General features: G+C 36.0%; 4 protein-coding genes and 1 long non-coding RNA gene across 10 annotated transcripts; 2 read left to right on the top strand and 3 right to left on the bottom strand.

Annotated features, from left to right (window-relative positions):
- The first annotated feature begins 9 nt into the window (after window positions 1-9).
- On the top strand, window positions 10-899 carry LOC111499114. The gene is made up of 2 exons (XR_002720900.1): window positions 10-172; window positions 288-899. It is a non-coding gene; the product is annotated as an uncharacterized LOC111499114 (long non-coding RNA).
- On the bottom strand, window positions 759-1,461 carry LOC111499112 (60S ribosomal protein L29-1-like). 2 transcript variants are annotated; one of them, XM_023150590.1, is made up of 3 exons: window positions 1,354-1,461; window positions 1,171-1,274; window positions 759-1,058 (listed from the first exon to the last, which is right to left on the bottom strand). In XM_023150590.1, exons 2-3 carry the CDS (start codon window positions 1,270-1,272, stop codon window positions 975-977), a joined length of 186 nt encoding a protein of 61 aa, XP_023006358.1. In that variant the 5' UTR covers window positions 1,273-1,274; window positions 1,354-1,461; the 3' UTR covers window positions 759-974. The 2 variants fall into 2 exon arrangements, with proteins under 2 accessions (XP_023006358.1, XP_023006357.1); XM_023150589.1 differs by having other exon boundaries at window positions 1,349-1,460.
- A 1,259-nt stretch (window positions 1,462-2,720) lies between these two features.
- Window positions 2,721-3,398, bottom strand: LOC111499113 (60S ribosomal protein L29-1-like). Its single transcript, XM_023150591.1, has 3 exons — window positions 3,297-3,398; window positions 3,092-3,195; window positions 2,721-2,993 (listed from the first exon to the last, which is right to left on the bottom strand). The coding sequence occupies exons 2-3, from the start codon at window positions 3,191-3,193 to the stop codon at window positions 2,910-2,912; spliced, it is 186 nt and encodes a 61-aa protein (XP_023006359.1). The 5' UTR covers window positions 3,194-3,195; window positions 3,297-3,398; the 3' UTR covers window positions 2,721-2,909.
- Window positions 3,399-4,265: 867 nt separating this feature from the next.
- Window positions 4,266-6,561, top strand: LOC111499145 (GTP-binding protein SAR1A-like). Its single transcript, XM_023150641.1, has 3 exons — window positions 4,266-4,549; window positions 4,644-4,775; window positions 6,027-6,561. The coding sequence occupies exons 1-3, from the start codon at window positions 4,421-4,423 to the stop codon at window positions 6,345-6,347; spliced, it is 582 nt and encodes a 193-aa protein (XP_023006409.1). The 5' UTR covers window positions 4,266-4,420; the 3' UTR covers window positions 6,348-6,561.
- A 313-nt stretch (window positions 6,562-6,874) lies between these two features.
- Window positions 6,875-17,122, bottom strand: LOC111499140 (calmodulin-binding transcription activator 5-like). Of its 5 annotated transcripts, XR_002720904.1 has the most exons (15): window positions 16,999-17,122; window positions 16,792-16,926; window positions 15,790-15,915; window positions 15,443-15,558; window positions 14,331-14,419; window positions 14,125-14,170; window positions 13,214-13,349; window positions 12,195-12,314; window positions 12,057-12,100; window positions 11,294-11,686; window positions 9,551-10,251; window positions 8,549-9,098; window positions 7,613-7,915; window positions 7,340-7,526; window positions 6,875-7,147 (listed from the first exon to the last, which is right to left on the bottom strand). XR_002720904.1 is itself a non-coding variant. In XM_023150631.1 (14 exons), the coding sequence occupies exons 2-14, from the start codon at window positions 16,865-16,867 to the stop codon at window positions 7,479-7,481; spliced, it is 2,748 nt and encodes a 915-aa protein (XP_023006399.1). In that variant the 5' UTR covers window positions 16,868-16,926; window positions 16,999-17,122; the 3' UTR covers window positions 7,153-7,478. The 5 variants fall into 5 exon arrangements, 4 of the variants coding, with proteins under 4 accessions (XP_023006399.1, XP_023006401.1, XP_023006400.1 ...); XM_023150631.1 differs by lacking the exon at window positions 6,875-7,147 and having other exon boundaries at window positions 7,153-7,526; XM_023150633.1 differs by lacking the exon at window positions 6,875-7,147 and having other exon boundaries at window positions 7,153-7,526; window positions 13,214-13,343.
- Window positions 17,123-17,424: the final 302 nt, after the last annotated feature.

The following is a 17,424-nucleotide window of genomic DNA, read 5'->3' as shown; positions in this document are numbered from 1 at the left end:
AACCTAGATAGACACTTGCATTACAACCTTGGGTTTCACAATTGGCTTATAAATGACATTAATGTAACAAAACGAGAACATAAGACAACTAATTGATCCTATAACAAAAACGCTTTTAATAGCTATGAATAGTATACATGTTCAATGGCCCCAAAAACCGACAACTTTATAGGTTGAATTAGCTCATAATTCATAAATTAATTTGACTAGGACCAAACCTTTTTTGCATGTATATATTAATTACATTTAATTTCATAATTAACAATTATTCATAATTAATTTTTCAGCATCATCTAAACATCATAACCCAATATCTGAGTGGATTGGATCTAAAAAAATATCATTCCCATATCCAATATCACCCAGAACGGTTAAATTAAAAACCCACGAAGATGGCGGTTCATAACTATGATCTCACATTTCGATTCGAATGAGAATCAAAGAAGGCCAAGAACATTCAATCCAAGTTATGTAGCATACAAAAAGAAGAGAAAAAACAGAAAAAAGAGAACAATCGAGGCAAATGAACTTGGAAAAAGAATATCCCAAGAAAACATCTCAAAAGACAGCTCTAATAGCATTGAATCATAAGAGACTTCATGTCTAAATTTGTGAAGCTGGTTTTTAATGAACAGAGGCAGGGATTGAGGCCCAGTAATCTAAATCTATAAGTCAAATGCTTTCCAGCAAGATTGACAGCATAAGATAATAGAAACCATTAAACCCAGAAAGAAGATAATGTCGATGGCACAAATTGATTATGTATGAAGATGCAGCCTTAGAAATGCAAATCTGATAATGAATTGTCGCAATCAGGCATCAGAAGCAGCGCTTTCCACATTGAAATGGAATTCGCTGCAACCAGGTCAGAATTACAAGACTAGTGAACAAAAGAAGAGCAAAAACAAAAGATTCAATAGAAGCAAACTTATATCATAAAAACCCTAAACTTGCCGGCTTCATGGCGTTCTACTTTACTCTTCCTCACTGCCGGTTTCACCGCTCTTATTGTTGTGTTTCTTCGCGTACCTCTGGTTTCTAAGGAACTTCGGATCCATCTAAACACAGATCAACGAGATAACGAATTAAAACTATTCTGCAGAAGCATTCAATAAAGCAAAACAATCCATTGAACAAGAACAGAAATGATTCCATCAGTAAATCTCATACTCCTTTGGTGGAAGTGTGACGATGCTTCCTTGGCTTCTTGATGCCGTTCCTATGGGCTTTGCGGGACTGATTGTGCGCTGTGTGATTCTTCGACTTCGCCATCTCTGAACGAAAAAGAAGGTGAAATCAGAAAACTGATATGCCAAGAAATCGATAGAAGGAGAGAGTTTGAACAAACCTTACTCTGTGGTAGCGGCAAATGCTATGGCTTCCGTCGTACTGTTAATCGTGTTGCCCTAATTTAGTGTTATGGGCAGCTCAACTTGGGCTTGCCTCCAAATTATAATGGGCCTGATTTTGGGCCAAATGGGCCCAAAGAAATAATATTAAATTGTCCAAAAAAATGTTTATATTTTATGAAAATGCTTAAACATCAAGAGATTCTTCAATAATATGTAAACTCTACAACTAAAATGGTCACAAGACATTGTATAAAATTGATAAAAAGGGTGCCCATAATAAATTATATTATGTAAATATTTATCGCTACAACATGTATACATATTTGTGTATATATCAGTATATATTGATTCGTGAGCATTTAATCTTCCAACCCGAAAAAAATGAGAAACTTAAGACTCTCAAAACATTCCACACCTTGCTTTTTGTGTAGACATCCAACCCGAACAAATTGAGAAACTTAAGACTCCCAAAACATTCTACACCTTGCTTTTTGTGTAGACATCCAACCCGAACAAATTGAGAAACTTAAGACTCCCAAAACATTCTACACCATGCTTTTTGTGTAGACATCCAACCCGAACAAATTGAGAAACTTAAGACTCCCAAAACATTCCACACCTTGCTTTTTGTGTAGACAAGGACCTTCATCTCCTTCAATCTCCTTCAACCTCATCTATCTATGTCATCGTTGTTGCAAATTTGAAGTCGCGTGTTCTTGAAAAATATTTGTTTAAAACAAAAATTACTTCGATATATACAAGTTTTATTCGAGAATATAATAGTCGAATGCAATTAGAATATTTATTATTCATAATTGTCAAAATTTTATTTATTTTACCATGAAGTACATCTTCTACATTAAAATCGAGCCACATTAACTTAATAATAGTTTAAACAGCATACCATTCAAGATTTCATTAATATCTCCTATGGTTTTTCATATAATAGATAATTAAATGATAAGTAAAAACAATCAATAATTATTAAAATAATAAACCATTAGTAACTAGAGTTTACGAGATAAATCCCTCTAACTATTCTTTTTTCTGTCGTGCTGAGCGTAAATGTCACAACCTTCATTTTTCTGATTCTTCATTTTTGCATTAAAAAAAATTAAAGCCATTTTGCAATGATTTTGAAGAACATTTTTTTCGGTTGATTTCAAGGTTATTTTCACCTAATATCTTTGATTCTTTAACTAAAAAAAACAAGAACAAAATTTTCAAAATTATTCTTAGTATTCAAAACTTTGGCTTCCGTTCTTTTGGAAATAAAAGAAAGTAAAGAAATCAACTAGAAATAGTGTTTATAATTCTAATTAAGAAAAGCCTAAATAGTTGTGGAAGAGAAGGCCAATAGCACAAACAAGTACGAAGACAATCAATCACTAAAAATTTGAAAACACGAAGAACAGGTAATCGAACATTGAAAGAAACAGGACTCGCTACATTAAAGTGAAAGTTACTACACTGGTGGTAACCAAAAAGAGAATAAATAACAATATAAAAAAGGTTCAATCGAAGCAAACCAAAAACTCAACTGCATGGCGTTCTATTTTACTCTTCTTCAGTACCGGTTTCACCACTCTTATTGTTGTGTTTCTTCGCGTACCTCTGGTTCCTAAGGAACTTAGGATCCATCTATTGCACAAGAACACAAATGATTCCATCAGTAATTCTATAAGGAAAAACAATCGATTGAACAAGAACAGAAATGATTCCATCAGTAATTCTCATACTCCTTTGGTGGAAGTGTAGCGATGCTTCCTCGGTTTCTTGATGCCGTTCCTATGGGCTTTGCGGGACTGATTGTGCGCTGTGTGATTTTTCGACTTCGCCATCTCTGAACAAAAAAAACACAAAAGAGAGTGAAATCAGGAAACTGATGCTATGCCGGTCTTCGTTACAGAAGAATTTGATCGAAACGAGAGGATTTGAACAAACCCTAGACTCAGCGGTGGCCGAACGTGCAGTGATTTCCTGAGTTTCCTTTGCTTGAGTAATCGTGTTGACCTATTTCAATGTTGTGGGCGGCTAAACATGGGCCTGAGCCCAAATTCTTACTGTATTTATTTTCTAAATGGACGGGCTTGGCCCACATTCTCACTGTATTTACTTTCTAAATGGATGGGCTTGGCCCACATTGTTACTGTATTTACTTTCTAAATGGACTTGGTCCTTGGGCTAAAAAGAAAGAAAATGGTTTGGGCTTGAGCCCACATTCACGATACGTTGGCTCGGCTCGGCTCGGCTTCAGTTACAGGCTCCATTTTTACTTCGTCGGATTGTTTCAAGGGTTTTAGGACGACTTGAGCTCGGGCTCGGGCTTTGGGTCGAGCTTGGGTTTCGTCTTGGGCTCAGGCTTGGTCTTGCGCACGGGCTTGGATTTGGGCATAGACTTGGGCTCAGGCTAGGCCTTGGACTTAGGCTCGGACTTGGACATGGGCTGGGACTGGGGCTTGGACTTGAACATGGGCTGGGCTTAGACATGGGCTGGGGCTTTTACATTGACTTATACTTGGGCCCGGGCACGGACTTGGACTTGGGCTGGGCTGGGTCTTGGGCTTGTACTTGGACATGGGCTGGGCTTGGGTTTGGACTTGGACTTGGAATAAATTAAAGATTGGAATAATCTGAATCGATCTGTCCCGTAGAAATCTGTCGGTTAGAAGTTCGTTTATAATATTTATTTTTCAAATAAGCTTTTTTTTTTTTATATATATATTATATAAATAATAAATAATTGAATAATGTAATGTAAATTTATTAAAAAAATTATCACTAAAATAAAAATAAGTTTTTTTTTTTTTTTATCAGAGTAATTATTTAAATTTTCTAATGTTTTGATTATGTGTATATGTATCTGCCTGCACATAACAGTTGTAACGGAAATCCTTTTTATTTTTATTTTTATTTTCATTTAAAAAGTAAAACCATTTTGTCAAATGGCGTCCTCAGATCTCCATCGCTACTTTGAATCTCCGATCGTCTTCATTCCACTCTCTGTGACGCCAACTATTCTCCGGTGAATTTTCGGCTTCATTCTCACGGATTAGCAATCGGCGGTTATGTTTCTCGTCGATTGGTTCTACGGCGTCTTAGCATCGCTCGGCCTTTGGCAAAAAGAGGCCAAAATTCTCTTCCTCGGCCTCGATAATGCCGGCAAAACCACTCTCCTTCACATGTTGAAGGACGAGGTGAGTTTCATTTCTTTTTCTTTATCTTGCTCTGTAGTTGGACTTTACTCCCGATTATTGAAATCTTTTAAGGAATAATTTGAATTGCGTGTAGCGATTAGTGCAACACCAGCCGACTCAACACCCGACCTCAGAGGAGTTGAGTATTGGGAAAATTAAGTTCAAGGCCTTTGATCTTGGAGGCCACCAGATCGCTCGCAGAGTCTGGAAAGATTATTATGCTAAGGTGATTTTTTTTATTGGTCAATTCCTGATTGCATTTTGTCGATATTTTGATCTTTTCAACTAGGATTAGTTTTCGTCCTCTACGATTCGTCTCAACTCAATAAGATTCTCCTCAACGACGGATATTATTAGTAATCTGCCGTTTTAAATTGGTAGCTGATTGGTCCAATGATATAGATTTTGTTTATTTCTGATTTGAATTTGATGGTTGTTGGAGTTTTCTTCCTTTCAAGCCCACCAGATCCATTTTCTGTGCTTCATCGTAGAATTTAGACTTTGGTTTCAATTTCCTTTAGTGTATTTTCAAAATCTTGAAGGGAAATATGGAAGGGAAATCTCGAAGAGGACAATCTTTTGGCGGTGGGTTTAAACCATTACAAATGGTATTAGAGCCAGGTTGGAGGGGGTGGATTGTGAGATACCATATCGGTTGGAGGGTGGAACAAAACATTCTTTATAAGGGTGTGGAAACCTCCTTGCATTTTAAAAATCTTAAGAAGAAAGGGAAGCTCGAAAGGAAAAGTCCAAAGAGAACGATATCTACTGGCAAGTTCTTGGTCCCAGAACTTTACTTTTCATGTTTCAATAACTCCAACGTAACCTTCTCTGGTTATGAAAGAAGAATTGAAGTTGGAGATGCATCCTATTTTATTCAGTCTCCTTCTCTCGTGAAATGAATTCTCGAGCATACCTGCCACTCAGTTGACTATGGGAGTGTGGAAACACCTACTCGATTTTCCTCAAACTACATAGCGTTCGTCAAAGACGAGCATTGGCAAATTGTTTACTTTTTTCTGTACAATGCCTTTTAAGGGTGCTCTTAGATTTATGGCCTATTTGGAATGACTTAGAAAAGGCGTTTTTAAGCACTTGAACAGTTATTCCAAACAGACTCGTCAACCTACGCTGTTGGACATTATTTGTTTCCAAACGAACTAGGATTGGAAAACCTTCTCAATTACAAACTTCGTGGACATAGCTGTAAATCGTGCATTTCGATCCATTAAATCCTTCAAGTATTTCGATCCTGGCATGATGAAAACTTGATCTTGTCAAATTTCTTAATCTTTCTGCTCACTTGGTTCTTATAATGTTGTGTTGCAACTATTGGAATTTGAATAATGTTTCTAATCCTGAGTTTTACAAGTTTATGGCTTCTGAATTCCCTTTCTACTAGCTTAGTGTCTCTCCTCTGCTTGTGTAAATATGAGGATGTCTACACAAAATAACTGTTACATATGTCCATAATTAGGTGGATGCAGTAGTTTACCTGGTTGATGCTTATGACAAAGAGCGGTTTATCGAGTCGAAAAAGGAGCTCGATGCTCTCCTTTCGGATGAAGCGCTAGCTGATGTTCCTTTCCTCTTGCTCGGAAACAAGATTGACATCCCATATGCAGCATCCGAGGACGAGCTAAGATTTCACCTGGGTTTGACCAATTTCACAACTGGCAAGGGAAAGGTTAATCTTACGCAGACTAATGTTCGACCGCTCGAGGTTTTTATGTGTAGCATTGTCCGCAAGATGGGTTATGGGGATGGGTTCAAATGGCTCTCCCAATATATCAAGTAGTATCAAAATTGGTAATTAGCATCCATTGTTCCCATATAGGTTATCGTTTGTGCCTGAAAGAACGTAGTTTGAGGGAGAAAATTGTTCACAAGGTTGGCAACTTTTGTGTTGGAACTAGGCTTTGTTGTCATCATATTCTCTGATTATTGTTTTTTGTGACATTATATTGCTTTAAACTCTCAATAAAGTCCGTAGATCAATGAGTTCTATAGAATTAAATTCAAGCTTGAATCCCATTATGTTCATTTGGGATGAATCCCATTATGTTCATAGTATATACCGATGTTGTCTAAACTCAAGTAAACTTTGGTCCCATGTCTTTAATTATTCATAGTATATACTGATGTTGTGTGAGCTCGAGAAAATTCAAGTCTCATGTCTTTAACTATTCATAATATATACCGATGTTGTTTGAGCTCGTGTAAACTCAAGTCTCATGTCTTTAACTATTCACATACTGATGTTGTCTGAGCTCGAGAAAACTCAAGTCTCATGTCTTTAACTATTCATAATATATACCGATGTTGTTTGAGCTCGTGTAAACTCAAGTCTCATGTCTTTAACTATTCATAGTATATACCGATGTTGGCTGACCTCGAGGTCTATATCTTTAAAGGTTCATAGTACATAATGCTGATCACTACCTCAATCATTGAAATCACTAAAATTCAAATCATCAAATGAAAGCTTATCTAACTCCAGCTGCAATATACATGACAATCATAGTTTATACACTAGAACTTGCACACAAACTTCAATGGAAGGTTTAACTCAGCATTGCTGCATCACTCCAATGGGACCTATATCATAAAAATTACATATTTTACCAATTCCGTAGACAAAAGAAAGGCCATCGAATTCCATGAAACAGTTTTGTAGAAGTAAAAAGCAAAAAACAGACTGAACTATGTTCATATAACTACAACATGTACAGGCTACAAGCATCTCCCACCAAAAACATTTGCTATGACACAAAGGGCACTAGTTCTTACCCATCTAAAAAGTTCATCCCATCGTCGACTAACGAGTATTGGCACCGGTCATTCCTCGTGTATGCCTGAGCTAAGTAAACTCCTGTCTTTAACCATTAATCACTGCCACAATCATAGAACTTTTCACGAACTTGTGCTTTCAGCCATTCAATTTCATATCAGGATGTGAAAGCTCTTCATATTCCAACTGAAATAGCTCAAAAAAAACACAAAATCAAAATTCAAACGACCTGAACTTACACAGGAAACTTCAATGAGAGGATTGTAACTCACCGCTGCTTCAGCATGGGTTAACTTCATCCGACGATACTCCTCTTGTACTTTCTTTGATCGGAACATAGCCTGAACCCGAATAACAGCTCTCTCAACTCGCTCTTCTGCTTGTTTCTGAGATACGCGATAGAAGTCCTCTTCCATGCCAGTTTCCTGATATTCTGTCACTTCAGCTGGTGCAACTTGAAGCCCACGAAAACCTTTTCTCTTAAGACGCCAGCGCAGTATAGCTTTCTCAACAATTCCTACCGACCAAACGATCTTGCGATACTGTCTTCGCACTTGGAAACCTCTAAATGCAGCCTAGGAGAAAAGAAAAATATTGGTAGTCATCTTCCTGAACTCTTAACTCTAGCACGCATGTCAGTTCAATAATAGTTGCATGAACTTTTTTTTATCACTTCACAACAATCACCAGGTACAAATAAATCACACTGTATTTGGCATGTCTTTTAAAGTGCTTATGGATTAAAAACGCGTTTATTAAACTTTTAGTGTTGAGTTAAAATTTTAGACAGGTATTTTACCAATTAAAAGTGCTTTGTAAACCTTCTGATAATCAAAAGTAGCTTAAGATATTTGAAAATTAGATTAAAAAAAAAAGCAATTAAATTTCTTTTAGAGAAAACATTTGACTAATTTTTTTCTTCCAAAAATGCTTATATGATAGGGAAGAAAACACTTTCTTTTTAGGCATGCCAAACACACACACGAAGAATAACACTATTCAAATCTCCTCGAGCAGAAACGATAAACTTGGCCGATCTTGTATATTGTATTACTTAGTTGGATTTACTTGTGCAAACAATACCAGTATAAAGAGTAGACTTTTCAAGACTTAAAATGGTTTAGGCCTCATCTCTTTCCCCCCCATGGTCAATAATCAGTCCGCAAATTAATTGAAGGTAATGCAAAAAACTGAGAGTATAGACTTACTTGAATCCTAATAATTTGACGACGCATATTAAGGAAGTCTTTGCGGATCTTCCACGTGCGGAATCTGTATTGAATACGAGCAGCAGCTGCCATTTTTTTTCGTGTTTCAAAGTTGCGGAAGGCATGTTGAATTTTCATGGCCGCAACAATACCACGTGCTTCAGCTTCAGGGGTGGAGAGTTCAATTGCGTCAGTCCTTTGCTTTAAAGAATGCTCACGGAATGCTGCTTGTATGCGTGCTGCTGCATCAGCTGCTGTCCGATAAGCTGCTAATGTTTCTTTCATATACATCTGCTCCTCACTGACGCTATCAAAGTTCGTGGTATCAGGTATTGTATTAGTTTCCAATGAGCCACTAACATTTCCAGCCAAGCTCATCTCTTCAAAATGAGATACCAAAGCCTTTTCAGAAAGATAAGCAGCTAAGCCATTAAAACCATTTATAGATGCAAGATCTGCTGCCGTATATCCCAGAGGGTTCTTTGATGTGGGATCAGTGATCAAGCTTGGCTTTGCCCCCACAGATAAAAGAGCAGCTACCATCCTCTCCCTACACAATAAATAAATGGGGCCAAATAGGTGAGAAGTGCCAACCAGTATAAATCAACTTAAAAAAAAAAATCTATTTTTGATTAAATACCAAAACACTGGAAATTCCCAATCAGCAACACAAAATTAACCGCTCTGTCAGGTTCAAGGTATTGTAAAATAATTATAATTAAGATAGATGATGATTGAAGATAAATATGTTCATATGCATGAAAGGTTGACTTAACTGAACACTTAGAATCAACAACCTCAATGTGGGAGTATTTGTTAACCTAGGAATCTGATAACCATAAGTAATTGATGCAACCCCATGAACAATCAAGGATATTAAACGAATACTTATTTGCATGACAGGAACTCTCCAATTAAATGGTCGTCAATCGGCCAGAGGGTATTGGATGAAACTGAAAAACTTGACCACTTTTTCTATCAATTTGACAAATAACATTGTACCTTCCATAATAAGCTGCCCAGTGAAGAGCTGTCCATCCAGATTTATCTCGAAAGTTTATAGATAAACCAGACCAGACAAATAGATGTACAGCCCAGGTATATCCCAACATGGCACACAAATGGATTACTCCTTGACCATTTACATCAAACTCAGTGCTTTTCTTTGAGCCTTCAGCAACTCTTTCTATCAGCCATTCCCTCAACCTGCTTCTCAATATCATCTCAAGAACACCCTCTCTTGCTTGTGGAATTGGAGTTTTATTTTCTGTAACTGATTTTAACAAATAAATCCAACCATCAGAAATGCCAGAAGTTTTGACAGCTAGTTTCTTGGCGTCGTTCAGGGCAGTGGGTGACAATTTAGTCGACATGATGCTCAGGCTCTTGGATGTAGAGAACATCAGATGAGCAAGCCGCATCTGAACTTGAAACTCCTCCCACTCGAGGATCTGTTCTGACGTAACTTCAGGCACTTGTAAAAGTGGTGCACGATACTCAAAATTCAGAACTTGACTAATAGGTTTGTGACCAACTAAGCTCAGGTATAAATGTACAAGTCCCGGTGAACGTGGTTCTACCTGACAGCTATAAACTCCAGGTTGAACAAAATCAGCATTAATACTAGTATCACCACAAACAACAGATATTTTGGACTTCGCTAGATGTACGTACTCATCAGAAAAATATCCAATGATTACAATCTGCAAAAAGTACAAAGAATGCCATTAGTATCTTTGCAAGTTGTAGGCAAATTAGCAGCAAGATGGTGTATTCCACCATTCTAACTTTAACACGCTAAAGTGAAAATGCACCATATCAACAGAGAAAAAATTAACCATCCAAGGGTCATGTTCACTATACTGATCATGAAAAGATCATATTGTCAATCTTTTCAAAGTTCATGTAATGAATTGGTAAGGATCGACCATATTTATTAAAATAAATTCCCACAAAAACAATTGCACTTCATGTTTATAATGTTGATCAGTCACGTTCACAATACTGATCATGGGAGGAAAACATACCCAACAACAGCGGACAATAGTTAAGTTTTCAAATGTTGACATTCAATCAACAAAATTCATAAACCTATTGTTGTACTAAATTAGAGATGAATACTGTCTAAATATTCAAAAGGATAAATGGGAAATGGCCGAACCAGCCTAGCGGACACTCAAAACTATGTGGATTCACAGGGAAGAGTAATACTGCAAGTACCAAATTAACTACTCAAAGGAAGTGCCTATTATTTAGGAAAGAGGAAACAAATTCAAAAGCCCTTCAAACTGTACATTGCTTGAAAAAAATCACACTAACAGATCACAAAACCCAAGGATGTCTCCATGTTAAATTCACTCAGTTGACTGCAACGATTTAAAAAAGAAAGTTCACTTCACCTAATACAGAAATGTAATGGGACTAATTAAGAGTAGCTACACAAAATAGGTCAATCATAGACTTTCTTTTTGTAAGAGAATTCTAAACTTAATTTAAACACAAAAAATAAAAAATAAAGAGGATGGTTAAAAGATTACCAACCAAATAAAACATGGACCAAACTAGGATTTAAACCTAATAATAATACTAATAACAATAATAATAGTGTAACATAAAAGGGAATGCTTTCCTTGCCTGCACGAGAAGAAATAGAAAAAAAACCCAATAAACACCGTAATATGATGGTGATATAATGTCAAATAAGTAAAGAAAATGTGAAAAGTTGGTACTAGTAAAAGAGAGAACCTTTGTTTTTTCTGTTGAAAAGGCCCACGCAGGTGAGACAGCAGTTATGTTAAAAATTTGCTCCACCGAAGAGTGATGGTGATATAATGTCGAATCACAATAGGAATTGTGAACAGATGAAATGGACGGCTCAATAGCAGGATCAATGACTGAACCAGGCGAGTCAGTGATGACTTCATTGATCCATTGTCCTAAGCTGTCCTGACTTTGCAATCCTCCATCATTTAACAAATTGTCCAACGAATTAATTGGAATGGATTCCCTACTCTCAACATTCAAATTCGTTTGACCACCCATTAATGACATATTCACACTTCCTATGCTGTTGGCACTCCCAATTGACTCAACTGGATTATTAAATGAAGTTATCACCCCGAAGATCTTGTTGGCCACCTGCAAGGATGGACCATAAGAGTCCATAATCCATATATAAGGCAATAACCACTAGAGAAGAAGAAAATTTAAGCACCTGTATAAAATTGTGCAGAAAGAAAGATGTTCAACATAGTAGCAGATTGCTTGATAAAAAAATATTATCGAGTAATGAAGCAAAATAAACTTGACCATAATTAGCTATCAGCCTTCTTTATCACTTATAAATAAGAGGAGAAAAGTGAAGCAAGTTATACCTCCCATCCGCTTGGTCATGGAGTCCGACCGAGCAGTGAAGAGTAACATGCTCCGATAAATGGAATAAGAAAAGGAGGAAGGCAAAGGGAACAAACAGAAATCAAAATTCCAAATAGTAATTTATTCTACTCACATTTATTGGGACTTGGTTCTGTTGGTCAAAGCATGAAAGTTTGTCTGGTGAATGAGAAGGAAAGAGTTAAAAGAATTAGTAATCTACTATCCAATTCGGCAGTTGTTTTTGCCTCATTCAGAATTTTTACTTCGTTACCTTCTTTAGTCATGGCAGGTTTGAGAGGCTCGTTCGTCACAAGAAGTTCATCCCACTCAAGTGTGTTGATCTCATGAAGCCGTTGTTCATGAGCCATGACTGTTGTAGTATCACTAGGCTCTGTTCATTATCCACGTAAAAAAATAAAAATAAAAACTTTTGTCTCGACCAGAATTTTCTTCAAGTTAATTCACCACAGTTTCTTCTGTTACAAGTACTCTGAAGCACATGCTTGATAATCAATCACTTTCCTGTTTGGTTCTAATATTTCAAAAATGATTTTATCGAGTTAAAAGTGCTCTTTTGGATTACTAGTATTTATTGGATAAGTATTTCTATAATTAACCATCTAAAATATAACCGATCAATATAAAAAAGAATAAAATAAGCAAGGACGGTGTGTGCATAGAGAGATTAATTTGAGAGGGCATGAGTAGAAAGAGAGTGCTAAAAGGAACTGTATTTGAGGTGAGAAATTAGACAGAAAATATGTGTAGTAAAAAGCTAATGAGAAAAGGGCATAGAAATCAGTGAGAGAGTGTGCGCAAGAAGAAGGTAATGGGAGAGTGTGTTCTTGGAAATCAGTGACATAAAGCGTGCAAAAGAAAGCTAGTAAGAGCAACAGAGTACAGAGAAGTTAGTAAAAGAAAGTGTGTGAGATTGAAATGATGATTCAGGCCAATGTTAACTGCTTCTTTGAAAATCAATTCCAGTGCTTTTTTTAAAAGAAAAAATTATATCTCATTTGAAGTTCAACACAATTAGAAAATCATTTTGGTCATCAATCATATAAGTTTTATTTGGTATGACATCTGGAATCTATTTCTTGTTTTCAGTACTAAAGTATTTGCTCACTAAACACAGCAAACAAGACTACCAAATAAACTATAAATGCAACAGAAAGTTGTAAATATGAACTACATGTTTGCTCAATTAAAGTGTAAAGAAGAAATATTAGAAAAGAATGATCAAACAAACTACTTTTTTTTTTTTTTTTTGACAGGTTCAGCCAGTATCACCTGACAATTCATTTCCACCAACAGAATAGACATGAGTAGCCCTGGAATCAAGTTCTTCCGATAAAAGCCAATGAGCTGATGGGTTAGAGACAGAACCAGAATTTGAATTCATCGATGTAGATGGAGAACTCTGCCACTAGCAGCAGTAGGAAGTTAGTACGGCAAATTTTTCTCAATACAGAAGACTAAATGGAAGAAGTTGTTCATGAAATGTTCCAATGCATGCTATAGAAATAGAGCATAATGTTAGGAAGCTTTAACCATACGCTATAAAGAACTACAGAGCTGATTCATATGATATGAAGACTGATTATCGGACGAATATTTTCCCATCAAATAGTGTTACGATCATTGTCTTTTCCGTTCCAGGAAGAAGTTATACATATCAGAACAAAGAGAATCCTTGTCACTCTAAGCACCATATAGCACTCTACATCTAGATGGTGCCTTAATTTTTGAAAATTAAGTCAGAGCAATAAAATTGGTACATAAATTACCATGGCATTTAGAGTAGCACTAACAGAAACTTAAAGGCAATAATCATGATGAAAGTTGAATTCTTAAAATGTAAAAGAGTAGTAGGAAACACATGTATTCAATGGTTGACTTTATCCTCAACAAATATTGGATTAAATCATCGAAATACAACACAAACAAACATGTAATTTTCCAGTTTTTGAATGGAGAAGAGAGAGAGAGAGAGAGAGAGATGCATGCACGACTGCTATATGGTGCCAGACTTCAAGGAAAAAAAAATTAAAGAAATATAAGATAACACTATTTTGAATGAAAATAATAATAGCCATGGAGGAAAAATCAGAAAATCTTAAATAGATGAAGTAGTCCAAATGATAGAGGCTCATCTCATGATAATATTGCAATAGCTGCAGATGCATTATGCTGAAACTAACCTCTTTTGTTTCGCGGTAATGAACAAGGACAATGTGTTCAAGAGACCTAAACAAAAAGCATCAACAAATCATCAACTAAACAAATATGACATACTATACAGCCACAGTTTGATTCTATTTTTCTTTGCCAGTGGCATTATTGGGATAAACCCACAAAAACAACTGGTGGCAACCAATATACCAATGTAAGTTCAACAATAACATACTTATCAAGGAGCCAATAACATCGACGAACAAAGGTTGGGTTATCAAGGCCATGGGCATAGTATACATGTATCCTTTCTACATTACCAACCTGCCAAAGAAAAAGAAAAAAAAAATTATCAAAACAGCGTTTTTTCTTGGTGATTAATGCTATAACAGAAGAACAATTACCATAAATCTAAACACAGTTAATACTAGACATTGACCAACCAATAGACTCGAGAAAAGACTAGTAATAAATTAAATTATTTAAAATGATCTCCAACAACTTCCCTTCACATTGTGGAATCGTATGGTGGTTGATTAATGAGACATAGCTAGTAGACAAGATATATGAAATGAAGATGATAACTGAGAAAATTGAAAAGATCTACAAAATAAAATTGTAGGGGTTTGAATTTATATATTTTTTTCACTCGTATAAACTCTAGACTCAAATGCTTAAGCTGATTAACTACGTTCAGTTTAACTATTTAATATATTCTATATCCAAACAGACATGATTATACAACTATACTTCGAATAAGCTTTGGAGAATATTGGCAGAAACAATAGAAATTACTTCAAATTTGTGGAGAAAAAGGACATATAAATTATATTATAGAAAAAGAGCATCTAAATTATTTATACAGAAACACACGAACCCACATATATCAATGGTAATGCTGAAGGTAATGGAAGTAACCTAACTCATAAACCCCTTCCTCATATCTGACCAAATTCTTTCACAATATGCAAAAGCATCGAGCTATTTAAGCATTGGTCACTCCAAAAATTTAAAGACGTCAAGCTAGTATATATCACCAAAAGACAAATTCCAATAGTCCATTTGGAACTAATTGATGACTTCAACGTTAAAAGAGTCGCAACTTACTTCCTCACCTGCCACCACTAAGTCTAGAACAACATATTTTTATCAGGATCTTCAGATAATCTTTAAGAGTGTTGTGTTCCTTGTTTAAACATTTCAAAGGGGGGAGATTGAATTAACCATATGCCATAAATGCAACCATCTGAGTCAGAAAAATGTATATGTAAAGAATGAAAACAGATCTGAGGTCTCCACCAGCTTTTCAATTATGAAATAATGCACAATAAAACAAGACATGCTCACTTTTAGGTGTTCATGAGCTTCTTTTACTGTCTTTCCATCCTTTTTTTTCTTCCAATTATGTCCATCTTTGCGAAAATTCCTAAGCATCTTGCGATCAAATAGTACAATGGTTCCACCTGTTGCGCATTTCCAACATTAGAATTTCTGAGACATTACTGCCTACACCCAGTTTTCTATATTACTCAATATCGAAATATAAATGTGATTATCATGCAAAATGCAAGGAAGACTTATAATTGAATTTGATATAACTTGCATCAGACATTAAACAGAAATTCTTTTAGTACAATTTATAACTAGTAAAATAGAGTTGGAAGGAGTTGCAGAGCACAATCTCGCGAAATTACTTTTGGGCAAGTTCACTGGCTTGACATGGATGACAAAATATTTGTAGTTACATAGTATTGCCTGGATTTCATTTGGACGAAGCCATCTTGCACTTGCTTCCTCCCTGATGTTTTTAACATCCAAATCTGTTCACAGAAGAGAAAACAACTGATGAATTCATAAACTAGCATTTTTGCAACGCAGATAACATATACTAAATGTGAACAATTAAAGATAATTACAATAATTGGTCGAAGTAGTTCATTAATTTGTCGATAAAAATTCAAGTCCAGCCTGATCAAGTTTATTAGGATCCCCTTGTTGTTGGGAGGTGATGATTCAGCCAATGGCCGCCATTAACTTGGCCACTATGTTCTTTACCTCTCTAGTCTCTGGGCATGTTAAACTATTTCAAGGTAAGTAAAAACTATCATTTTAGGTTAACTGTTTTTCTATGATTTCTCTCATGCCCCTGGCAGGGTATATGTCAGAACTCAGAAATCAAAACTCAAATGTTTCCCAGATTTGACTCCGAAATTTTCGAGTATTTCCTTGTTTTTCGTCTAAACTTTAAGCATTCTGGGAAGATCAATACTTCGCCCTCTCTATTATCCTTCTAGTTGATGATTATTGTGCTGTATTTGCACATATTACTTCGGACTTATATAATTAAGCTCTAGCAAGCAAATACACACGCCTATTTCTACTGAACTCACACATGACGAAAATTTTAAACCAAACCGAAACGATTGTTCAATGAAAACAAACACGAATTCCATAAACAGTAGCATGAAGCCATAAGCATAGCAGTTAGCAGTACGTTGATTTTGCTTTCGTCAATCAACTCACTCAAAACTAAGAAACAATAAAAAGTCCTCCTAAGCACAGTCTAGCTGACACACAGAAGTTTCAAAAAAACTCCATCGCAGTTCAGGAGCGCAAAACTTCAACGCCTATATGCCGACAGCCTTCAAAAAACTACCCAATCAGAACTTGTAAACAGGCAACGATTACGACAGTACCTTGCAATGTATGGAAGCCATGAATCTCCGAGCCAACAAGGCTTCCTTGAACATCATCTTTCATGGAAAGAGACATCGATGATTCCTATTAGAAGCTGAACCTCAACAAAAATGCATCGGATTTTCAAAATGAACCTGCGAGCAAACAATACTGAAGAGTACGATACAAAGCGGCAGAATCAAGCAGAGGCGATCAGTGCAGATTACCTGATTACGGACAGAATTTGATTTGGGACCGAAATAGATGGAAGAATTCGCAGCACAATTAGTCTTCTTTTTGACTCCCTGTTCTCTCTCTATACTGGAACTCAGCATTAGACGGTGGCAGCCGTCTACCTGGGTCGGGCTGGCGGGGCCTTGCCTTATTTTTTGTCTTTTTTTTTTTTTATCTTTCTTTCTTCTTTTACGGAAATGTATTTATTTTTAATTCTATATTATTAATCCAAACATTGAGATTTCATATCTATTAATAGATTATAATTCGAGTGAATAATTAATCAATTATCACTTTAAAAGCTTGCTTTGACCCTTGTTTTTATAATGCTTTTAAATATATATTAGAGCTACGAGCTACGAGCTAAAAAAAAAAATTAGAGCTACGAGCGATTCGGGGGACCACCTCGGCTCCTCTCT

Source organism: Cucurbita maxima, unplaced genomic scaffold (assembly GCF_002738345.1).
Source record: "Cucurbita maxima cultivar Rimu unplaced genomic scaffold, Cmax_1.0 Cma_Scf00026, whole genome shotgun sequence".
Taxonomy (NCBI): Eukaryota; Viridiplantae; Streptophyta; class Magnoliopsida; order Cucurbitales; family Cucurbitaceae; genus Cucurbita; species Cucurbita maxima.
The sequence above is the reverse complement of the archived record's forward strand: the minus strand, read 5'-3'. Positions and strand labels throughout refer to the sequence as shown.